The following is an 18489-nucleotide window of genomic DNA, read 5'->3' as shown; positions in this document are numbered from 1 at the left end:
ACCTGAATCTGTAAAATTTTTTATAGGAATTTATTTCTGTAGGCCAAACGGGAGTTTGTGTCACGATGCACTTGTGTCAGTAGGGAATGTTTGTCCGAATGCAATTGAGTGAATTGTACATATGGAATACTGGAGTCTAAAAGCAAATGAACGCTTCAAGACAATAAAAAAATTATAATGATAATCTGGTCAAAATGTATCTTCTCTTTTTCAGGCAGTCACAAAGCACATTACATCTAATAGTTTTACAGTAAAAAAAAAATATATCTCTGGTTAAAGATCAAGCTTTGACATTGTACTCAATTACTCACACCCATGACCATCCCTATTATGGTTCCCAATGTGTAGCACTGAAGACCTGAACCGGAGGATGGTGATGGCGACGCAGACAGGAGGAGTGGGTGATGCCCTGTTGGAGCTGGAGACACAGAGGCTGAGAAGGGCTGAGCTGGTCCAGCAACTGGACTGGATTAATAGGTCTTCTATGTTTATTGATATTATAAAAGATGGATATAAGCCTAATAGATATATTTATTATTTTACCAGGAAAGATTGTTGAGATAAGACGCCTCTTTTGTACTCTGTGATTGAGGTTGTTTTGGGAAGGTGTTCACTGTCTGATGGTGTGTGACTGTCAGGGGAAAATGGAGGGTTAGTTTCTTTATAACAAGTAAAAAAATGTTGTCAATAAAAACATAATATTTTGTCTTAAGGTCACAGGGTAAAGGATCAAAGAAGAAACGGAAGGATGTGGATAAAATTGACAAGGTGTTGGAGTCTCTAGCAGAGAAGGAGAAGAGTTTGAACCTCCAGTGTCTGGCGATAAGGAAGTCTCTAGCAGAGACCCAGTCTCGCTGCCTGGAAGGTACAGTAACAGTGGTTGGATGTATTGCACAACTATACTGTATGATGGAAAAGTAATGAATTAATGAGAAAGAGAACGGCTGGTCTGTGACTGGTCTGTGACAGGAATAAGGCAGCCTCAGTTACCCAATAGAGAACTTTATTTCCAGAGGGAAGGGAAGGGTGTGGTGAGAGAGAGAGGGAAAGGGGGGATACCTAGTCAGTTGTACAACTGAATGCCTTCAACTGAAATGTGTCTTCCTCATTTAACCCAACCCCTCAATCAGAGAGGTGTGGGGGGCTGCCTTAATCGACATCGAGGAGATGGATGTGGTTCTGTACAAAGAGATATGAATGAATATAATAAACAGCATGACAATGAATGGGTAATTTAAATACGTTATCACAAGAACAATAATATGGATTGTAAAAGGAGATTGTGACTGTATAACACATGTCAAAACTACTATGAACAACTCATAGACAGATTGAAACCCCTCACCACTCACTTCTGTCATCATGAAGTGCTTTGAGAGGCTAGTCAAGGATCATATCACCTCTACCTTACCTGACACCCGAGACCCACTTCAGTTTGCTTACCGCCCCAATGGATACACAGATGGTGCAATCGCCCTGCCCCATCTCATCTGGGCAAGAGGAATACAGTGCTTTTGGAAAGTATTCAGACCCCCACCTGTGGACGTCGGGCCCTCATACCACCCTCATGGAGTCTGTTTCTGACCGTTTGAGCAGACACATGCACATTTGTGGCCTGCTGGAGGTCATTTTGCAGGGCTCTGGCAGTGCACCTCCTTGCACAAAGGCGGAGGTAGCGGTCCTGCTGCTGGGTTGTTGCCCTCCTACGGCCTCCTCCACGTCTCCTGATGTACTGGCCTGTCTCCTGGTAGCGCCTCCATGCTCTGGACACTACGCTGACAGACACAGCAAACCTTTTTGCCACAGCTCGCATTGATGTGCCATCCTGGATGAACTGCACTACCTGAGCCACTTGTGTGGGTTGTAGACTCCGTCTCATGCTACCACTAGAGTGAGAGCACCGCCAGCATTCAAAAGTGACCAAAACATCAGCCAGGAAGCATAGGAACTGAGAAGTGGTCTGTGGTCACCACCTGCAGAATCACTCCTTTTTTGGGGGTGTCTTGCTAATTGCCTATAATTTCCACCTTTTGTCTATTCCATTTGCACAACAGCATGTGAAATGTATTGTCAATCAGTGTTGCTTCCTAAGTGGACAGTTTGATTTCATAGAAGTGTGATTGACTTGGAGTTACATTGTGTTGTTTAAGTGTTCCCTTTATTTTTTTGAGCAGTGTATATTCTCCACTTTAGACACCTCTCCAATCCTTACATCTTATGGTTCCACAGGAAGATGGTAACAGGATAATAAACCATTATTTCTCCCATTATTTCTCCCTTCAGGGGATCTGACCTGACCTACTGACCTCAACCCCTCCTTCGCCTAATCCACAGATGTCCTCTCGTATCACCTATCGCACTCCAGTGACTCCCTCCCGTCCACCCAGCACATTCCACAGCCTCTGTCTTTCTACAGAGAACCATTAACTTCTGACATAAAACCCAGTCTCTTTCACTCCTTTATATTCTCTGCTTCTGATCTATCATGTCTTTAGTATCTCAATGTTCAAAGTTTACCCCGAATCCAACAACAGTCGCAGGCAGGGGAATCCGTGTCCGTCGCAGGCAGGGGAATCCGTGACCGTGAGCAAGAGACTGACAATGTCTGTTTCTTTCAACAGAAAATCAATCACTACAAGTGAGTCAGGCCTCTGGTTGGGTGAAGTTGGAAAAGCTGGAGGAATCTACCAAGCCAGGCCCACGGAGAGGTCTACAACCACAAGGCCAAACAGCAGACAACAAGCCAACAAGACACAGAAGACAGAAGTGACGAGCTGTTTAGATGCTGTTAGTAGGTAGAATTGTTTACATTATGATTGGTGAAATCTAGACACTTTAAAACCAGATTTTTGTGGTAGACATTGAGAGATTTATATTAGTAGTTTGGTTGGGATTATAAATTGAGAAGCAGTTTTAGTATTATCTCTGAGCAACTGTTGAATATTTTTCTGTGAAATATTTACTGTTCAATAAATTAAAGTAATGAATCAATGTATGTTGACTTTTAATGTATGGACTTTAAAACTGCCATGAAAGGGTTTTCCCATTTATCTAGGGGAAAAGGAAATACAAAAGGTTTTCTGTTGTGACTCATCTTCTCGGTGTCCGTAGTTGGGATGGTGTTGCCAGAGATACGTATTAACATTAGATTCATATTAACACCCACTGTTTACGTTGCCAATAGGCCACGCGGTGCATTCTGGGTAAACTCAAGACAATCTCCTTCAAGGAGTCAATGGTAGTCAATGCACGGCGGGGACTGGAGCTGAGACACACGGTAAGATGGCAGACAAGATGGAGTCGGGGAATGCACAAGCCTTCTGGAAGATCTGGTGAAGGAGAAGATGGTGAGGAAGGTTGGTGGCAAGTGCAAAAAGAAGAGGGATACGTTCTCTAGTAGTTCAGAGAAAGAACCTGCTGAGAGGGAGGATGAAGGACCTGCGGTGAGGGCTGCTGGGTTCGGGCCTCGCCCTGAGGATGATGGGGACGATTCTGGCCCAGTGGGAGTGAGATTTCTAGAGAATGGATCCTTGAATTTTGGCTGATCCATATGTGGTGTCAAGTTGGGGACTGTTGTTGGTGACGGTTTCTTAGAGTGGACTCCTGATGATATGTTTCCTCCGCCCAGAGGGAGCGGGCGCTCTGGATTACGCCGTTGAAAGGACTAATAACCGGTGCCATTAAGTGTTGAGGAGGAGCAGTTGAAATGGAAGCATCCCGGTGTCTGACACCCACCGTTTGGTGAGACGTAGATCCATTGGAGAGCATGGGGGGAAACGGAGAAGACATTGCATCAAAACTAAGCATGACAGACAGTCTTTGCCAGATAAGGTCAAGGTAGGAAGTGTCAGTTATCCTGGGAGAGATTTTTTTCACAAAAATACTACAGTCAAGTGTATGGACATGTTGCAGAAGTGTTCAGGAGGGAGATGCCTAAATGTGAGAAGTGTTCAGGAGGGAGATGCCTAAATGTGAGAAGTGTGTAGGAGGGAGATGCCTAAATGTGAGAAGTGTTCAGGAGGGAGATGCCTAAATGTGAGAAGTGTGCAGGAGGGAGATGCCTAAATGTGAGAAGTGTGCAGGAGGGAGATGCCTAAATGTGAGAAGTGTGCAGGAGGGAGATGCCTAAATGTGAGAAGTGTGCAGGAGGGAGATGCCTAAATGTGAGAAGTGTGCAGGAGGGAGATGCCTAAATGTGAGAAGTGTGCAGGAGGGAGATGCCTAAATGTGGGAAGTGTTAAGGAGGGTATGTGACAAAGGAATGTGTAGTATCAGTGGAGAAGGTTGGGTGTAGGGGTACACATGGGGCTTGAGATCGGAGGTGTCCGGTGAAGGACGGGTTGAGGTTGCCATGATTACAGAAGGTGCTGAAGCAGTGAAGAGAGGTAGAGGAAGATGGGTACAGGGTGAGGGATCCTGAGAGGATTCCTGTGAGTAGGCAGAGACCAATAGAGAGTGCTGGGAAGAATATGTGCTTCAGTAATGTGGGCTTTTATAGCTTTTATAGACATGGCTGTCAATTGTACTGCAGAAATGGATCAGAAGTCACAGAAAATAGAGGTTGTGGTGGCAGTGGCATAGAAGTACTTGGGATTGGGCTTCCCGAGTGGCGCAGCGGTCTAAGGCATTTCATCGCAGTGCTTTGATAGGCTCTCCATTAACTTGGTTATTCCCTGACGCTGTCCATTTTTCTTTTATGCATGCCCTCCGTTTATATAACCATAAACTGATTACTCATTCATTCTCCCTTCCTCCTCCAATGTATTCCATATTTCCACTTCCTCACCAGACAGTAGTAAAAAACAATTAAAAACGGTGCTCATTTCAAGTATCAACAACTTTTTAAAAAGGGTTTCCAAATGACATTTCCAGACCATAGCGTAGCCCAAAACTAACTGTTTCAGCATCTACAAAGTGACAATATATAATTTTAGCAAACATTTAAAAAGGCATAAAATAATCCAAGTGACTTGACTGAATATATATTTAATTCAAAACAATACATTATAGGACAGCTAAATCACATCAAGCATAAAAAAACAATTAATTCTGTATTTATTTCAAAAGATGCAACATTTGTTCATGAAGCAAACATTGGATGACGTGGTAGAGAGAAGCTGTCTGTTTTCCTCCAATCGTGGTGCTCCTTCAACAGAGCATTTGGAGAGTCCTGTGAACATCAACAGTCATGAACATCAAATAAAATGTATTTATAAAGCCCTTCTTACATCAGCTGATATCTCAAAGTGCTGTACAGAAACCCAGCCTAAAACCCCAAACAGCAAGCAATGCAGGTGTAGAAGCACGGTGGCTAGGAAAAAGTCCCTAGAAAGGCCAAAACCTAGGAAGAAACCTAGAGAGGAACCAGGCTATGAGGGGTGGCCAGTCCTCTTCTGGCTGTGCCGGGTGGAGATTATAACAGAACATGGCCAAGATGTTCAAATGTTCATAAATGACCAGCATGGTGAAATAATAATAATCACAGTGGTTGTCGAGGGTGCAACAGGTCAGCACCTCACAACATGTCATTCTGAACAGCAACATCTTCCTAATTGATAACTAAGAGGCGTAAAAAAATGCATGTAAAAACAACCAGAATAACATTTAAGACAGCACCAACATGTGTAGACTTAAAAAAAATATAATAATTTTTAAAAACATAATATAGTCACCATGATCTGGTGTGGATCTTTCTTTAACATAAGGTTCTAACTATCTGGAAATGGACAAACCCATATCATTAAACATGAAATGTATAACTTTCCATCAGTCATAACAGAATGACTGATGGACGGTCCCGTGTGGCTCAGTTGGTAGAGCATGGCGCTTGCAACGCCAGGGTTGTGGGTTCATTCCCCACTGGGGGACCAGGATGAATATGTATGAACTTTCCAATTTGTAAGTCGCTCTGGATAAGAGCGTCTGCTAAATGACTTAAATGTAAATATATTTACAACAGAATAGATATGAAGTGTATTGCAATGTGCTGCCTGCTCCTCCTGTTTATTGAACTACCTGCCATTTAGGGGCCTACATTCCCTGCCCTCATCTCACCTCTAATTGAGAACTTTGACATATTGGCATAATACATCTGATGGGTAACAGCACCCCCCCGCCCCATAAAGACATGCTGAAAGGTTTTCAGTCGCTATGTTGCCATGTGTAGAAGTAGTTATTGACCAAAGGGAATATTAATCATAAATACATCCAACGTTGTTGATTGGCACATAAAGCTGATTGAGGAGTGTTCGTTAGGAAGGTGGTGGATTGCATGTGGATGGTAGTCGTCAAATCATTCTAATTCGGATGTATATCAGCTAGATATTCACATAAAGAAAAACAACTCTCACTGTTCTTGTTACAGACGCATGACTATATTTCTGGTTTCACGATGACGCTTGAATAAACACATGGTGAAAGGTGCTGAGAGTTTAAGTAGGTCCATGATGCACAGAGAAAAGCTCCTGGGCTTCCCACCAAGCTGCAACATTAATCAAGACTGGTGCACGTGGTACATAGGCCTACAAACACTGTGGAACTCTCATTAATCAAGACTGGTGCACGTGGTACATAGGCCTACAAACACGGTGTGTATGGTTTTTTTTTGGGGGGGGGGGGGGGGGGGTTGATAATCAATCAAATGTGTTTTTATAAAGCCCTTTATTTACATCAGCAGTTGTCACAAAGTGCATTACAGATACCCAGCCTAAAACCATAATAGATAACTAAGAAGAGGAGTAGGCGGCCAGTATTCTACAATAAACTTTAGTGAACTATTAACAGAATATATTTACAACAGAATACATACAGGAGCAGTCAGCATTGTACATCAGGACTCGTTGCAGTTGACATGTTGACTGCTCCTCTATGTAGGCTGTACAACATGAGACAGATATAAACACAACATGAGACAGATATAAATACAATACAACATGAGCCAGATATAAATACAACACGAGACAGATATCAATACAACATGAGACAGATATCAATACAACACGTGACAGATATCAATACAACACGAGACAGATATCAATACAACACGAGACAGATATCAATACAACATGAGACAGATATCAATACAACATGAGACGGATATCAATACAATACAACATGAGACAGATATCAATACAACACGAGACAGATATCAATACAACACGAGACAGATATCAATACAACACGAGACAGATATCAATACAACACGAGACAGATATCAATACAACACGAGACAGATATCAATACAACACGAGACGGATATCAATACAACACGAGACGGATATCAATACAACACGAGACGGATATCAATACAACACGAGCCAGATATCAATACAACACGAGACGGATATCAATACAACACGAGACGGATATCAATACAACACGAGACGGATATCAATACAACACGAGACGGATATCAATACAACACGAGACGGATATCAATACAACACGAGCCAGATATCAATACAACACGAGACGGATATCAATACAACACGAGACAGATATCAATACAACACGAGACGGATATCAATACAATACAACATGAGACGGATATCAATACAACACGAGACAGATATCAATACAACACGAGACAGATATCAATACAACACGAGACGGATATCAATACAACACGAGACAGATATCAATACAACACGAGACGGATATCAATACAGTGGGTGGAGGACGTACAACCTGTTAGAATTATAGTGTGCTCAGATTCTCTGCCTGAATAGAATAGTTTATCATCTGGTAAATCTAATAGGAGGGACCTACTAATTAAAATCAGAGGCTGGGTGTATTAGTGAGATTCTGCTGGGTCCCAGCACATTCTGGTGTGGAAGGGAATGAAATTGTAGACCAGTTCGCCAAAAGTGAAACAAGATATAATTGATATTAATGTTCCACTGGGTAGAGGTGAGGCCAAATTGAAGATCAGAGCCATTTTGATGGATATGTGGCAGAAGAGACGGGACTCTGAACACAAGAGACAGCATTTATATGTCCTCCAAAGAAAGGTTGATGGACCAAGATTCAAAGGTCAGATTAGGAAGGAAGAGGTGGTGTTTGCTCAATTGCGCTTAGGACATTGAATATTGAACTCATCATTACATCTGGTTGGCAGCATGTGAATGGTTTGTGTCTGGAGTGTATGGTCGATGAAACGGTGGGGCATGTGTTGTTATATTGTTGTAGGTATGTTGAAGAGAGGGAAAGATTGAAGTGTAGGGTCATTGATGTTGGACAGGGTTGGAAGGGATTTTGGGGGATGATAAAGGGCTTATTAGAAGTTACTAGGGCTCTTTATTTTCTCAGAAGTACTGAGTTAGGTAGGAGGATTAAGACATGTTGTTAACCGTGATTGACCACATACTCCAGCACGGTAGGTGGCGGCATGCACCTTTAACGTTTGTTTGCGGACCGCCATTATATCATAGATGAAGTTGCTTCATCTGTCAACCAAACACAGTTCAGTCCAATAGTGTAGGTAGAGCGCAGTCAAACTGGTAACTAGAATTTGTCTTTATTCAACATCGACAAGACGTGGCATCATTTTGGTACGTTTTTAAAAGAACAACACATCTGGAAATTAGCTAGCTAGTATGGTCACTTTGCCATTGATTGATTTGGCTAACGTTAGCTAGCTAACTCACTAGTAGTAACCACCATAGCTAGCACAGGGGTAGATAGTTAACTGTTTTACACGTGGTACGTTTATTCACGTAACGTTAGATAAGATTAAATAACGTGGGTGTTCCAACATCAAATGTAAATATGACATAGTTTGCTAGAATATAGCCCATCTCTGAATTAGCAAACGGACTAAACTCCACGGTGAAGGAAGTCCCCAACAGAGTGGAGCAGAAACCGGCATCATCATTTGACGCACATTAAGAGTGGAAGCCTTTTCTGCTACAATAGTTTTTGTTTTAGGATAGTGCTTTTATGGTGATGTGGGGGCCGTCTATTGCGCCGTTCGTATTTGGGAATTTGATGGCAATGGGGAACGATTTCTTATGAGCCAATCTTTACTTTCTCCCCCAAAAAAGTCCCACCTGTCTCTAAAAACATGCTCACTACGAAAAGCAGCGTATGCCAAATCTTACAACAGATTAGAGTCTCTAATTTAGCAAGATGACTACGTCACATGGATAATTATCACAAGATGCACTGATATGGTAAAATTATATATAGCCTGTAGAGAGATGTTGCATGAATTCACAATGGAAATACAATTCAATCGAAGAAAAAAAAAGAAGGAATTATTGGGCCTGCTCTCATTTTCTCACTCATATTCTATGCTTGACAAGCAGTTCCCTTGTCGCTTGACACTGTGCGTACGCATGGTCATGGCTGTGCGTAACTTGACGTACACGCTCAAGCAAACTTTCAGAATTATAAATCTCACTTTGTGTGGGAAAGATCCCACGCATGGCCGACTACATCGATTTGCCCAAGGTCAATATTTCAGTATCTATGTTTGTCCTCTGTAGTTGCGTGCCTTAATTTTTGTTGTTTGAAATCCATACTTTTTCAATTAAAGTTAATCAGATACAACTACTGTTTCCGTGTTGAGATTCAATTGGCACATGCGCATTTGCGCTGAGTTGCCGTCTTAGAGCTACAGCTATAAACAAACAGTTGGGAGAATGTATTTGATTATCGTTTACTGACAAAGTATGGATTTCAGCAAACAAAGAAAGGCACGCAACTACAGAGAACAAACATAGGTACAAGGTATGTGTTTCATCATTTAAAAAATGTACGTGTTGACCCTGAGCAAATCGATGTAGTCGGCGCTAGATTCCACTACGCCTGGTCTCTTAGAGTCATCAGACACTTCATTCCTATGGAGTTTAGTCCGCTATGATCTAGATAGCTACTGTAGTAGTTACAAACGTTGAGCTAGATAGCTACTGTAGTAGTTACACACGTTGAGCTAGATAGCTACTGTAGTAGTTACAAACGTTGAGCTAGATAGCTACTGTAGTAGTTACAAACGTTGAGCTAGATAGCTACTGTAGTAGTTACACACGTTGAGCTAGATAGCTACTGTAGTAGTTACACACGTTGAGCTAGATAGCTACTGTAGTAGTTACAAACGTTGTTATAGATAGCTACTGTAGTAGTTACACACGTTGAGCTAGATAGCTACTGTAGTAGTTACAAACGTTGAGCTAGATAGCTACTGTAGTAGTTACACACGTTGAGCTAGATAGCTACTGTAGTAGTTACAAACGTTGTTATAGATAGCTACTGTAGTAGTTACAAACGTTGAGCTAGATAGCTACTGTAGTAGTTACAAACGTTGTTATAGATAGCTACTGTAGTAGTTACACACGTTGAGCTAGATAGCTACTGTAGTAGTTACAAACGTTGTTATAGATAGCTACTGTAGTAGTTACAAACGTTGAGCTAGATAGCTACTGTAGTAGTTACAAACGTTGTTATAGATAGCTACTGTAGTAGTTACACACGTTGAGCTAGATAGCTACTGTAGTAGTTACACACGTTGAGCTAGATAGCTACTGTAGTAGTTACAAACGTTGTTATAGATAGCTACTGTAGTAGTTACACACGTTGAGCTAGATAGCTACTGTAGTAGTTACAAACGTTGAGCTAGATAGCTACAGTAGTAGTTACACACGTTGAGCTAGATAGCTACTGTAGTAGTTACAAACGTTGAGCTAGATAGCTACAGTAGTAGTTACAAACGTTGAGCTAGATAGCTACTGTAGTAGTTACAAACGTTGAGCTAGATAGCTACAGTAGTAGTTACAAACGTTGAGCTAGATAGCTACTGTAGTAGTTACACACGTTGAGCTAGATAGCTACAGTAGTAGTTACAAACGTTGAGCTAGATAGCTACAGTAGTAGTTACACACGTTGAGCTAGATAGCTACTGTAGTAGTTACAAACGTTGAGCTAGATAGCTACTGTAGTAGTTACAAACGTTGAGCTAGATAGCTACAGTAGTAGTTACACACGTTGAGCTAGATAGCTACTGTAGTAGTTACACACGTTGAGCTAGATAGCTACTGTAGTAGTTACAAACGTTGTTATAGCTAGCTACTGTAGTAGTTACACACGTTGAGCTAGATAGCTACAGTAGTAGTTACACACGTTGAGCTAGATAGCTACTGTAGTAGTTACAAACGTTGAGCTAGATAGCTACTGTAGTAGTTACAAACGTTGAGCTAGATAGCTACTGTAGTAGTTACACACGTTGAGCTAGATAGCTACTGTAGTAGTTACAAACGTTGTTATAGCTAGCTACTGTAGTAGTTACACACGTTGAGCTAGATAGCTACAGTAGTAGTTACACACGTTGAGCTAGATAGCTACTGTAGTAGTTACAAACGTTGAGCTAGATAGCTACTGTAGTAGTTACAAACGTTGAGCTAGATAGCTACTGTAGTAGTTACACACGTTGAGCTAGATAGCTACTGTAGTAGTTACACACGTTGAGCTAGATAGCTACTGTAGTAGTTACACACGTTGAGCTAGATAGCTACTGTAGTAGTTACAAACGTTGAGCTAGATAGCTACTGTAGTAGTTACACACGTTGAGCTAGATAGCTACTGTAGTAGTAACACACGTTGAGCTAGATAGCTACTGTAGTAGTAACACACGTTGAGCTAGATAGCTACTGTAGTAGTTACAAACGTTGAGCTAGATAGCTACTGTAGTAGTTACAAACGTTGAGCTAGATAGCTACTGTAGTAGTTACACACGTTGAGCTAGATAGCTACAGTAGTAGTTACACACGTTGAGCTAGATAGCTACTGTAGTAGTTACAAACGTTGAGCTAGATAGCTACTGTAGTAGTTACACACGTTGAGCTAGATAGCTACTGTAGTAGTTACACACGTTGAGCTAGATAGCTACTGTAGTAGTTACACACGTTGAGCTAGATAGCTACTGTAGTAGTTACAAACGTTGAGCTAGATAGCTACTGTAGTAGTTACAAACGTTGTTATAGCTAGCTACTGTAGTAGTTACACACGTTGAGCTAGATAGCTACAGTAGTAGTAACACACGTTGAGCTAGATAGCTACTGTAGTAGTTACAAACGTTGAGCTAGATAGCTACTGTAGTAGTTACAAACGTTGAGCTAGATAGCTACTGTAGTAGTTACAAACGTTGAGCTAGATAGCTACTGTAGTAGTTACACACGTTGAGCTAGATAGCTACTGTAGTAGTTACACACGTTGAGCTAGATAGCTACTGTAGTAGTTACAAACGTTGAGCTAGATAGCTACTGTAGTAGTTACACACGTTGAGCTAGATAGCTACTGTAGTAGTTACAAACGTTGAGCTAGATAGCTACTGTAGTAGTTACACACGTTGAGCTAGATAGCTACTGTAGTAGTTACACACGTTGAGCTAGATAGCTACTGTAGTAGTTACAAACGTTGAGCTAGATAGCTACTGTAGTAGTTACAAACGTTGTTATAGCTAGCTACTGTAGTAGTTACACACGTTGAGCTAGATAGCTACAGTAGTAGTAACACACGTTGAGCTAGATAGCTACTGTAGTAGTTACAAACGTTGAGCTAGATAGCTACTGTAGTAGTTACAAACGTTGAGCTAGATAGCTACTGTAGTAGTTACAAACGTTGAGCTAGATAGCTACTGTAGTAGTTACACACGTTGAGCTAGATAGCTACAGTAGTAGTTACACACGTTGAGCTAGATAGCTACTGTAGTAGTTACAAACGTTGAGCTAGATAGCTACTGTAGTAGTTACAAACGTTGAGCTAGATAGCTACAGTAGTAGTTACACACGTTGAGCTAGATAGCTACTGTAGTAGTTACAAACGTTGAGCTAGATAGCTACTGTAGTAGTTACAAACGTTGAGCTAGATAGCTACTGTACTAGTAACACACGTTGAGTTAGATAGCTACTGTACTAGTAACACACGTTGAGTTAGATAGCTACTGTAGTAGTTACAAACGTTGAGCTAGCTAGATAGCTGTGCTAGTTAGACTTTCACTCTCATATTGATGTGCTTCAGATGTTCCGGAGTCCACAATGACAGCAGGTCCAGAATACCGCTCCGTGTTTGAGTACTGTCTTCAAGACTCTGCTCTACAGGAGGTCCGAGAAGTTACCGGTGTTCATGAGCCTCCTGTACACACCAAGAATCCATCACACAGTCATGGTGGGTAGCTAGCTGTAAACTATGTCTATGGCTGTTGTACATCCTGAAAGCAGTTATTTGTGGCTCTACCGCCCCGGTTGTTTATTTGTCATGTAAATAGTCATTAATATTACTTAACAGAAATATAAACTCAACATGTAAAGTGTTGGTCCCATGTTTCATGAGCTGAAATAAAAGATCCCAGTCATTTTCCACACACACAAAAAGCTTATTTCTCTCAAATTTTGTGCACTAATTTGTTTACATCCCTGTTAGTGAGCATTTCTCCTTTGCCAAGATAATCCATCCACCTGACAGGTGTGGCATATCAAGAAGCTGATTAATGATTAAACAGCACGATCATTACATAGGTGCATCTTGTGCTGGGGGAGTGTGCAAGTTTTGAGGGTGTATGCAATTGGCATGCTGACTGCAGGAATGTCCACTAGAACTGTTGCCAGATAATTGAATGTTAATTTCTCTACCATAAGCCGCCTCCAACGTCGTTTTAGATCATTTGGCAGTACGTCCAACCGGCCTCACAACTGCTGACCACGTGTAACCACGCCAGGCCAGGACCTCCACATTCTGCTTTTTTGCCTGTGGGATTGTCTGAGACCAGCCACCTGGACAGCTGATGAAACAGATAATTTATGTCTGTAATAAAGCCCTTTTGTTGAGAGAAACTCATTCTGATAAGCTGGGCCTGGCTACACATTGGGTGGGTGGGCCTGGCTCCCCAGTGGATGGGCCTTTGTCCTCCCAGGCCCACCCATGGCTGCGCCCCTGCCCAGTCATACGAAATACATAGATTAGGGTCTAATGAATTTATTTCAATTGACTGATTTCCTTTTATATGAACATTAACTCAGTAAATTCGTTGAAGTTGTTGCATATTTTTAGTTGGGTATAGTTTGTCTCCCTTGTTACTCAAGTCCTGTATGTATGTCATCCTAACAGGAGTGGCTGTGTGCCCCAAGGAGGATCTCCAGGATGATGAACAGCCGGAGAGAGAGAGCAGCCTGGGTAGAGATGTGTCTGACAGGATGGTGTGCTCGGCCTGCCAGTGCCCCTTCGACACCCGGGAGGAGCAGGTGAATAAACTGAGGGTTGGGATGGACTGACCGGAGACCATAAGGAGCGATTCACCCATTTTGAATATTATATTGTTTTTTCGGCATCTCTGAGCCATGTTCTATCGGTTAGTGCTGTTACGATATCAACATTTTACTAACGATACGATACCAGGCCAAGTATCACCATTCCAACATTTTACTAACGATACCAGGCCAAGTATCACCATTCCAACATTTTACTAACGATACGATACCAGGCCAAGTATCACCATACCAACGTTTTAATAACGATACCAGGCCAAGTATCACCATTCCAACATTTTACTAACGATACGATACCAGGCCAAGTATCACCATTCCAACATTTTACTAACGATACGATACCAGGCTAAGTATCACCATTCCAACATTTTACTAACGATACGATACCAGGCTAAGTATCACCATTCCAACATTTTACTAACGATACGATACCAGGCCAAGTATCACCATACAAACATTTTACTAACGATACCAGGCCAAGTATCACCATCCCAACATTTTACTAACGATACGATACCAGGCCAAGTATCACCATTCCAACATTTTACTAACGATACGATACCAGGCCAAGTATCACCATTCCAACATTTTACTAACGATACGATACCATACTAGTCAGTATGGTAGTAGTCAGTATGGTACTAGTCAGTATGGTTGGTACTAGTCAGTATGGTACTAGTCAGTATGGTTGGTACTAGTCAGTATGGTACTAGTTAGTATGTATGGTACTAGTTAGTATGGTACTAGTCAGTATGGTTGGTACTAGTCAGTATGGTTGGTACTAGTCAGTATGGTTGGTACTAGTCAGTATGGATGGTACTAGTTAGTATGGTACTAGTCAGTATGGTTGGTACTAGTCAGGATGGTTGGTACTAGTCAGGATGGTTGGTACTAGTCAGGATGGTTGGTACTAGTCAGGATGGTTGGTACTAGTCAGGATGGTTGGTACTAGTCAGGATGGTTGGTACTAGTCAGGATGGTTGGTATTAGTCAGGATGGTTGGTATTAGTCAGGATGGTTGGTATTAGTCAGGATGGTTGGTACTAGTCAGGATGGTTGGTACTAGTCAGTATGGTTGGTACTAGTCAGGATGGTTGGTACTAGTCAGGATGGTTGGTACTAGTCAGGATGGTTGGTACTAGTCAGGATGGTTGGTACTAGTCAGGATGGTTGGTACTAGTCAGGATGGTTGGTACTAGTCAGGATGGTTGGTACTAGTCAGGATGGTTGGTACTAGTCAGGATGGTTGGTACTAGTCAGGATGGTTGGTACTAGTCAGTGATTTTTACTTTCAGATGGAGCACTACAAGCTTGACTGGCACCGTTTCAACCTGAGGCACAGACCATCTGGTCAAACACCTGCCACAGTGGAGGAGTTTGAGAGGAAGACCGGTGTAGGTGAGTCACCACACGTCTGGGCACTCAGAACCAAATCAGATACTCTATTTTAATGTTAAGGTTGTCATGGGAGACGGCCAGACGTGATTACCTCATCTAGCTGGTTGAGAGAATGCCAAGAGTTTGCTAAACTGTCATCAAGGCAAAGGGTTGCTACTTTGAAGAATCTAAAATATATTTTGATTTGTTTAACACTTTTTTGGTTACTACATGATTCCATATGTGTTATTTCATAGTTTTGATGTCTTCACTATTATTATTATTACTATTATTATTAATAGGTTGGCCACCGCAGGCCCCCGATAGGTTGGCCACCGCAGGCCCCGATAGGTTGGCCACCGCAGGCCCCCGATAGGTTGGCCCCCGATAGGTTGGCCACCGTAGGCCCCGATAGGTTGGCCCCCGATAGGTTGGCCACCGTAGGCCCCCGATAGGTTGGCCCCCGATAGGTTGGCCACCGTAGGCCCCCGATAGGTTGGCCCCCGATAGGTTGGCCACCGCAGGCCCCCGATAGGTTGGCCACCGCAGGCCCCCGATAGGTTGGCCACCGCAGGCCCCCGATAGGTTGGCCACCGCAGGCCCCCGATAGGTTGGCCACCGTAGGCCCCGATAGGTTGGCCCCCGCAGTCCCCGGTAGGTTGGCCACCGCAGTCCCCCGATAGGTTGGCCACCGCAGGCCCCAACATGTCTATGCTAGATATAAAGGCTGCAGGTATTAATGGAACATGAAAGGAGAGTATATATTTGGCCTGGCGACGCTGTTTTATGCGCTGAATGGAATAGAATGAAGAAAGACAAGGGCTAATGGTACCCTATTCCCTATATAGTGCACTACTTTCAACCACAAGTGCTGGTCAAAAGCAGTGCACTGTATAGGGTGCAACCCTTGTCTTGTCTTCTTCATTCTACTCTTATTTGTAGAAAATAATTTGGTCTGTCCACAGGAGACATGTCTAGCATCTCAGGTTCTGACTCGGAGGACGAGGAACCAGACAGTGATTGGGTCGTGGAGAACGTCGAGGCTGCTCCTCTACAGAAGGACGACGGTGTTCTAGAAGCGGAGTCCTTCGGTCGCCTCTCCAACCGGGTCGTGTTCCAGAACTCTCAGGGGCAGTACCTGGCTGTCTACCGCTGTGTTCTGCAGAGCAAGGTGAGACTCGGACGGACTTCTGGACTCTTTTAACACAAAATAATCAGCCTCCCTTGAGAATTGAATGAAGAATGGCTTCTATGTTATATGATTGAGTTACAGTGCTGTGAAAAAGTATTTGGTCCCCTTTTCTAATTTGATCTACTTTTACATATTTTTGATACTGAATTATTAAATCTTCATCCAAAACCTAATAATAGATCAAGTGAACCTTAGTGGACAAATAAAACAACAATTATGTACTTATTTCATAAACAAAGTGATGCAACACCCAATGCCCCTGTGTGAAAAGTAATTGCCCCCTTTCACTCATTAACTGGTTGTTCCACCTTTAGCTGCAATGACTCCAACCAAACACTTCCTGTAGTCGTTAATCAGTCTCTCACATCTCTGTGGAGGAATTTTGGCCCACTCTTCCATGCAGAACTGCTTTAACTCAGAGACATTTCTGGGTTTTCCAGCATGAACTGGTCGTTTCAGGTCCTGCCACAACATCTGAGTTGGGATTAGATCTGGACTTTGACTCGGCCATTCCAAAACTTCATATTTGTTGCTTTTTAACCATTTTCATGTAGACTTGATGTTTTGGATCATTGTCTTGCTGCAGGACCCAGCTGCTCTTCAGCTTACTGTGGAATGCAGTGTTTGGTTTTCTCCAGACATAATGAGACCCTTGTCTTCCAAAAAGTTCACTCCAGTTTGCCAAAAGCACCTGGATGATCATCAAGGCTCTTGGAATTATGTTCTACGGATGATGAGTCAAAAGGAACTTTTTGGACGACACATTATTTAATCCACTCTGTATTTCAGTCTGCCATAGAGGAAGACCGTAAGATGGCTCCTAAGACATGACAGCTCTGCTTGTAGCTCCTCAGACATGACAGCTCTGCTTGTAGCTCCTAAGTCATGGCAGCTCTGCTTGTAGCTCCTAAGACATGACAGCTCTGCTTGTAGCTCCTAAGACATGACAGACATGGCAGCTCTGCTTGTAGCTCCTAAGACATGACAGCTCTGCTTGCAGCTCCTAAGACATGACAGCTCTGCTTGCAGCTCCTAAGACATGGCAGCTCTGCTTGTAGCTCCTAAGACATGACAGCTCTGCTTGTAGCTCCTCAGATATGACAGCTCTGCTTGTAGCTCCTAAGACATGGCAGCTCTGCTTGTAGCTCCTAAGACATGACAGACATGACAGCTCTGCTTGTAGCTCCTAAGACATGGCAGCTCTGCTTGTAGCTCCTAAGACATGACAGCTCTGCTTGTAGCTCCTCAGATATGACAGCTCTCCTTGTAGCTCCTAAGACATGGCAGCTCTGCTTGTAGCTCCTAAGACATGACAGACATGACAGCTCTGCTTGTAGCTCCTAAGACATGGCAGCTCTGCTTGTAGCTCCTAAGACATGGCAGCTCTGCTTGTAGCTCCTAAGACATGACAGCTCTGCTTGTAGCTCCTAAGACATGGCAGCTCTGCTTGCAGCTCCTAAGACATGGCAGCTCTGCTTGTAGCTCCTAAGACATGACAGCTCTGCTTGTAGCTCCTCAGATATGACAGCTCTGCTTGTAGCTCCTAAGACATGACAGACATGACAGCTCTGCTTGTAGCTCCTAAGACATGGCAGCTCTGCTTGTAGCTCCTAAGACATGACAGCTCTGCTTGTAGCTCCTAAGACATGACAGACATGGCAGCTC

General features: G+C 42.8%; 2 protein-coding genes across 5 annotated transcripts in view; both read left to right on the top strand.

Annotated features, from left to right (window-relative positions):
- Window positions 1-2991, top strand: part of LOC139539120 (uncharacterized) — an 8241-nt gene extending 5250 nt beyond the window's left edge. Inside the window, exons 3-5 of the mRNA XM_071341911.1 lie at window positions 349-477; window positions 714-865; window positions 2622-2991. Of these exons, the coding sequence (XP_071198012.1) occupies window positions 349-477; window positions 714-865; window positions 2622-2770 (430 nt within the window). The 3' untranslated portion in view covers window positions 2771-2991. The remainder of the gene's footprint in view (window positions 1-348; window positions 478-713; window positions 866-2621) is intronic.
- Window positions 2992-8424: 5433 nt separating this feature from the next.
- Window positions 8425-18489, top strand: part of ankzf1 (ankyrin repeat and zinc finger peptidyl tRNA hydrolase 1) — a 36345-nt gene continuing 26280 nt past the window's right edge. Inside the window, exons 1-5 of one of the 4 annotated variants that reach the window (XM_071341904.1) lie at window positions 8425-8549; window positions 13012-13158; window positions 14098-14231; window positions 15551-15653; window positions 16598-16803. In XM_071341904.1, the coding sequence (XP_071198005.1) occupies window positions 13029-13158; window positions 14098-14231; window positions 15551-15653; window positions 16598-16803 (573 nt within the window). In that variant the 5' untranslated portion in view covers window positions 8425-8549; window positions 13012-13028. Of the gene's footprint in view, window positions 8550-9594; window positions 9730-13011; window positions 13159-14097; window positions 14232-15550; window positions 15654-16597; window positions 16804-18489 lie in introns of those variants that run through there. The other 3 variants (XM_071341903.1, XM_071341905.1, XM_071341906.1) reach the window with 3 other exon arrangements.

The sequence above is a fragment of the Salvelinus alpinus genome, chromosome 14 (genome assembly GCF_045679555.1).
Source record: "Salvelinus alpinus chromosome 14, SLU_Salpinus.1, whole genome shotgun sequence".
Lineage (NCBI taxonomy): Eukaryota > Metazoa > Chordata > Actinopteri > Salmoniformes > Salmonidae > Salvelinus > Salvelinus alpinus.
The sequence above is the reverse complement of the archived record's forward strand: the minus strand, read 5'-3'. Positions and strand labels throughout refer to the sequence as shown.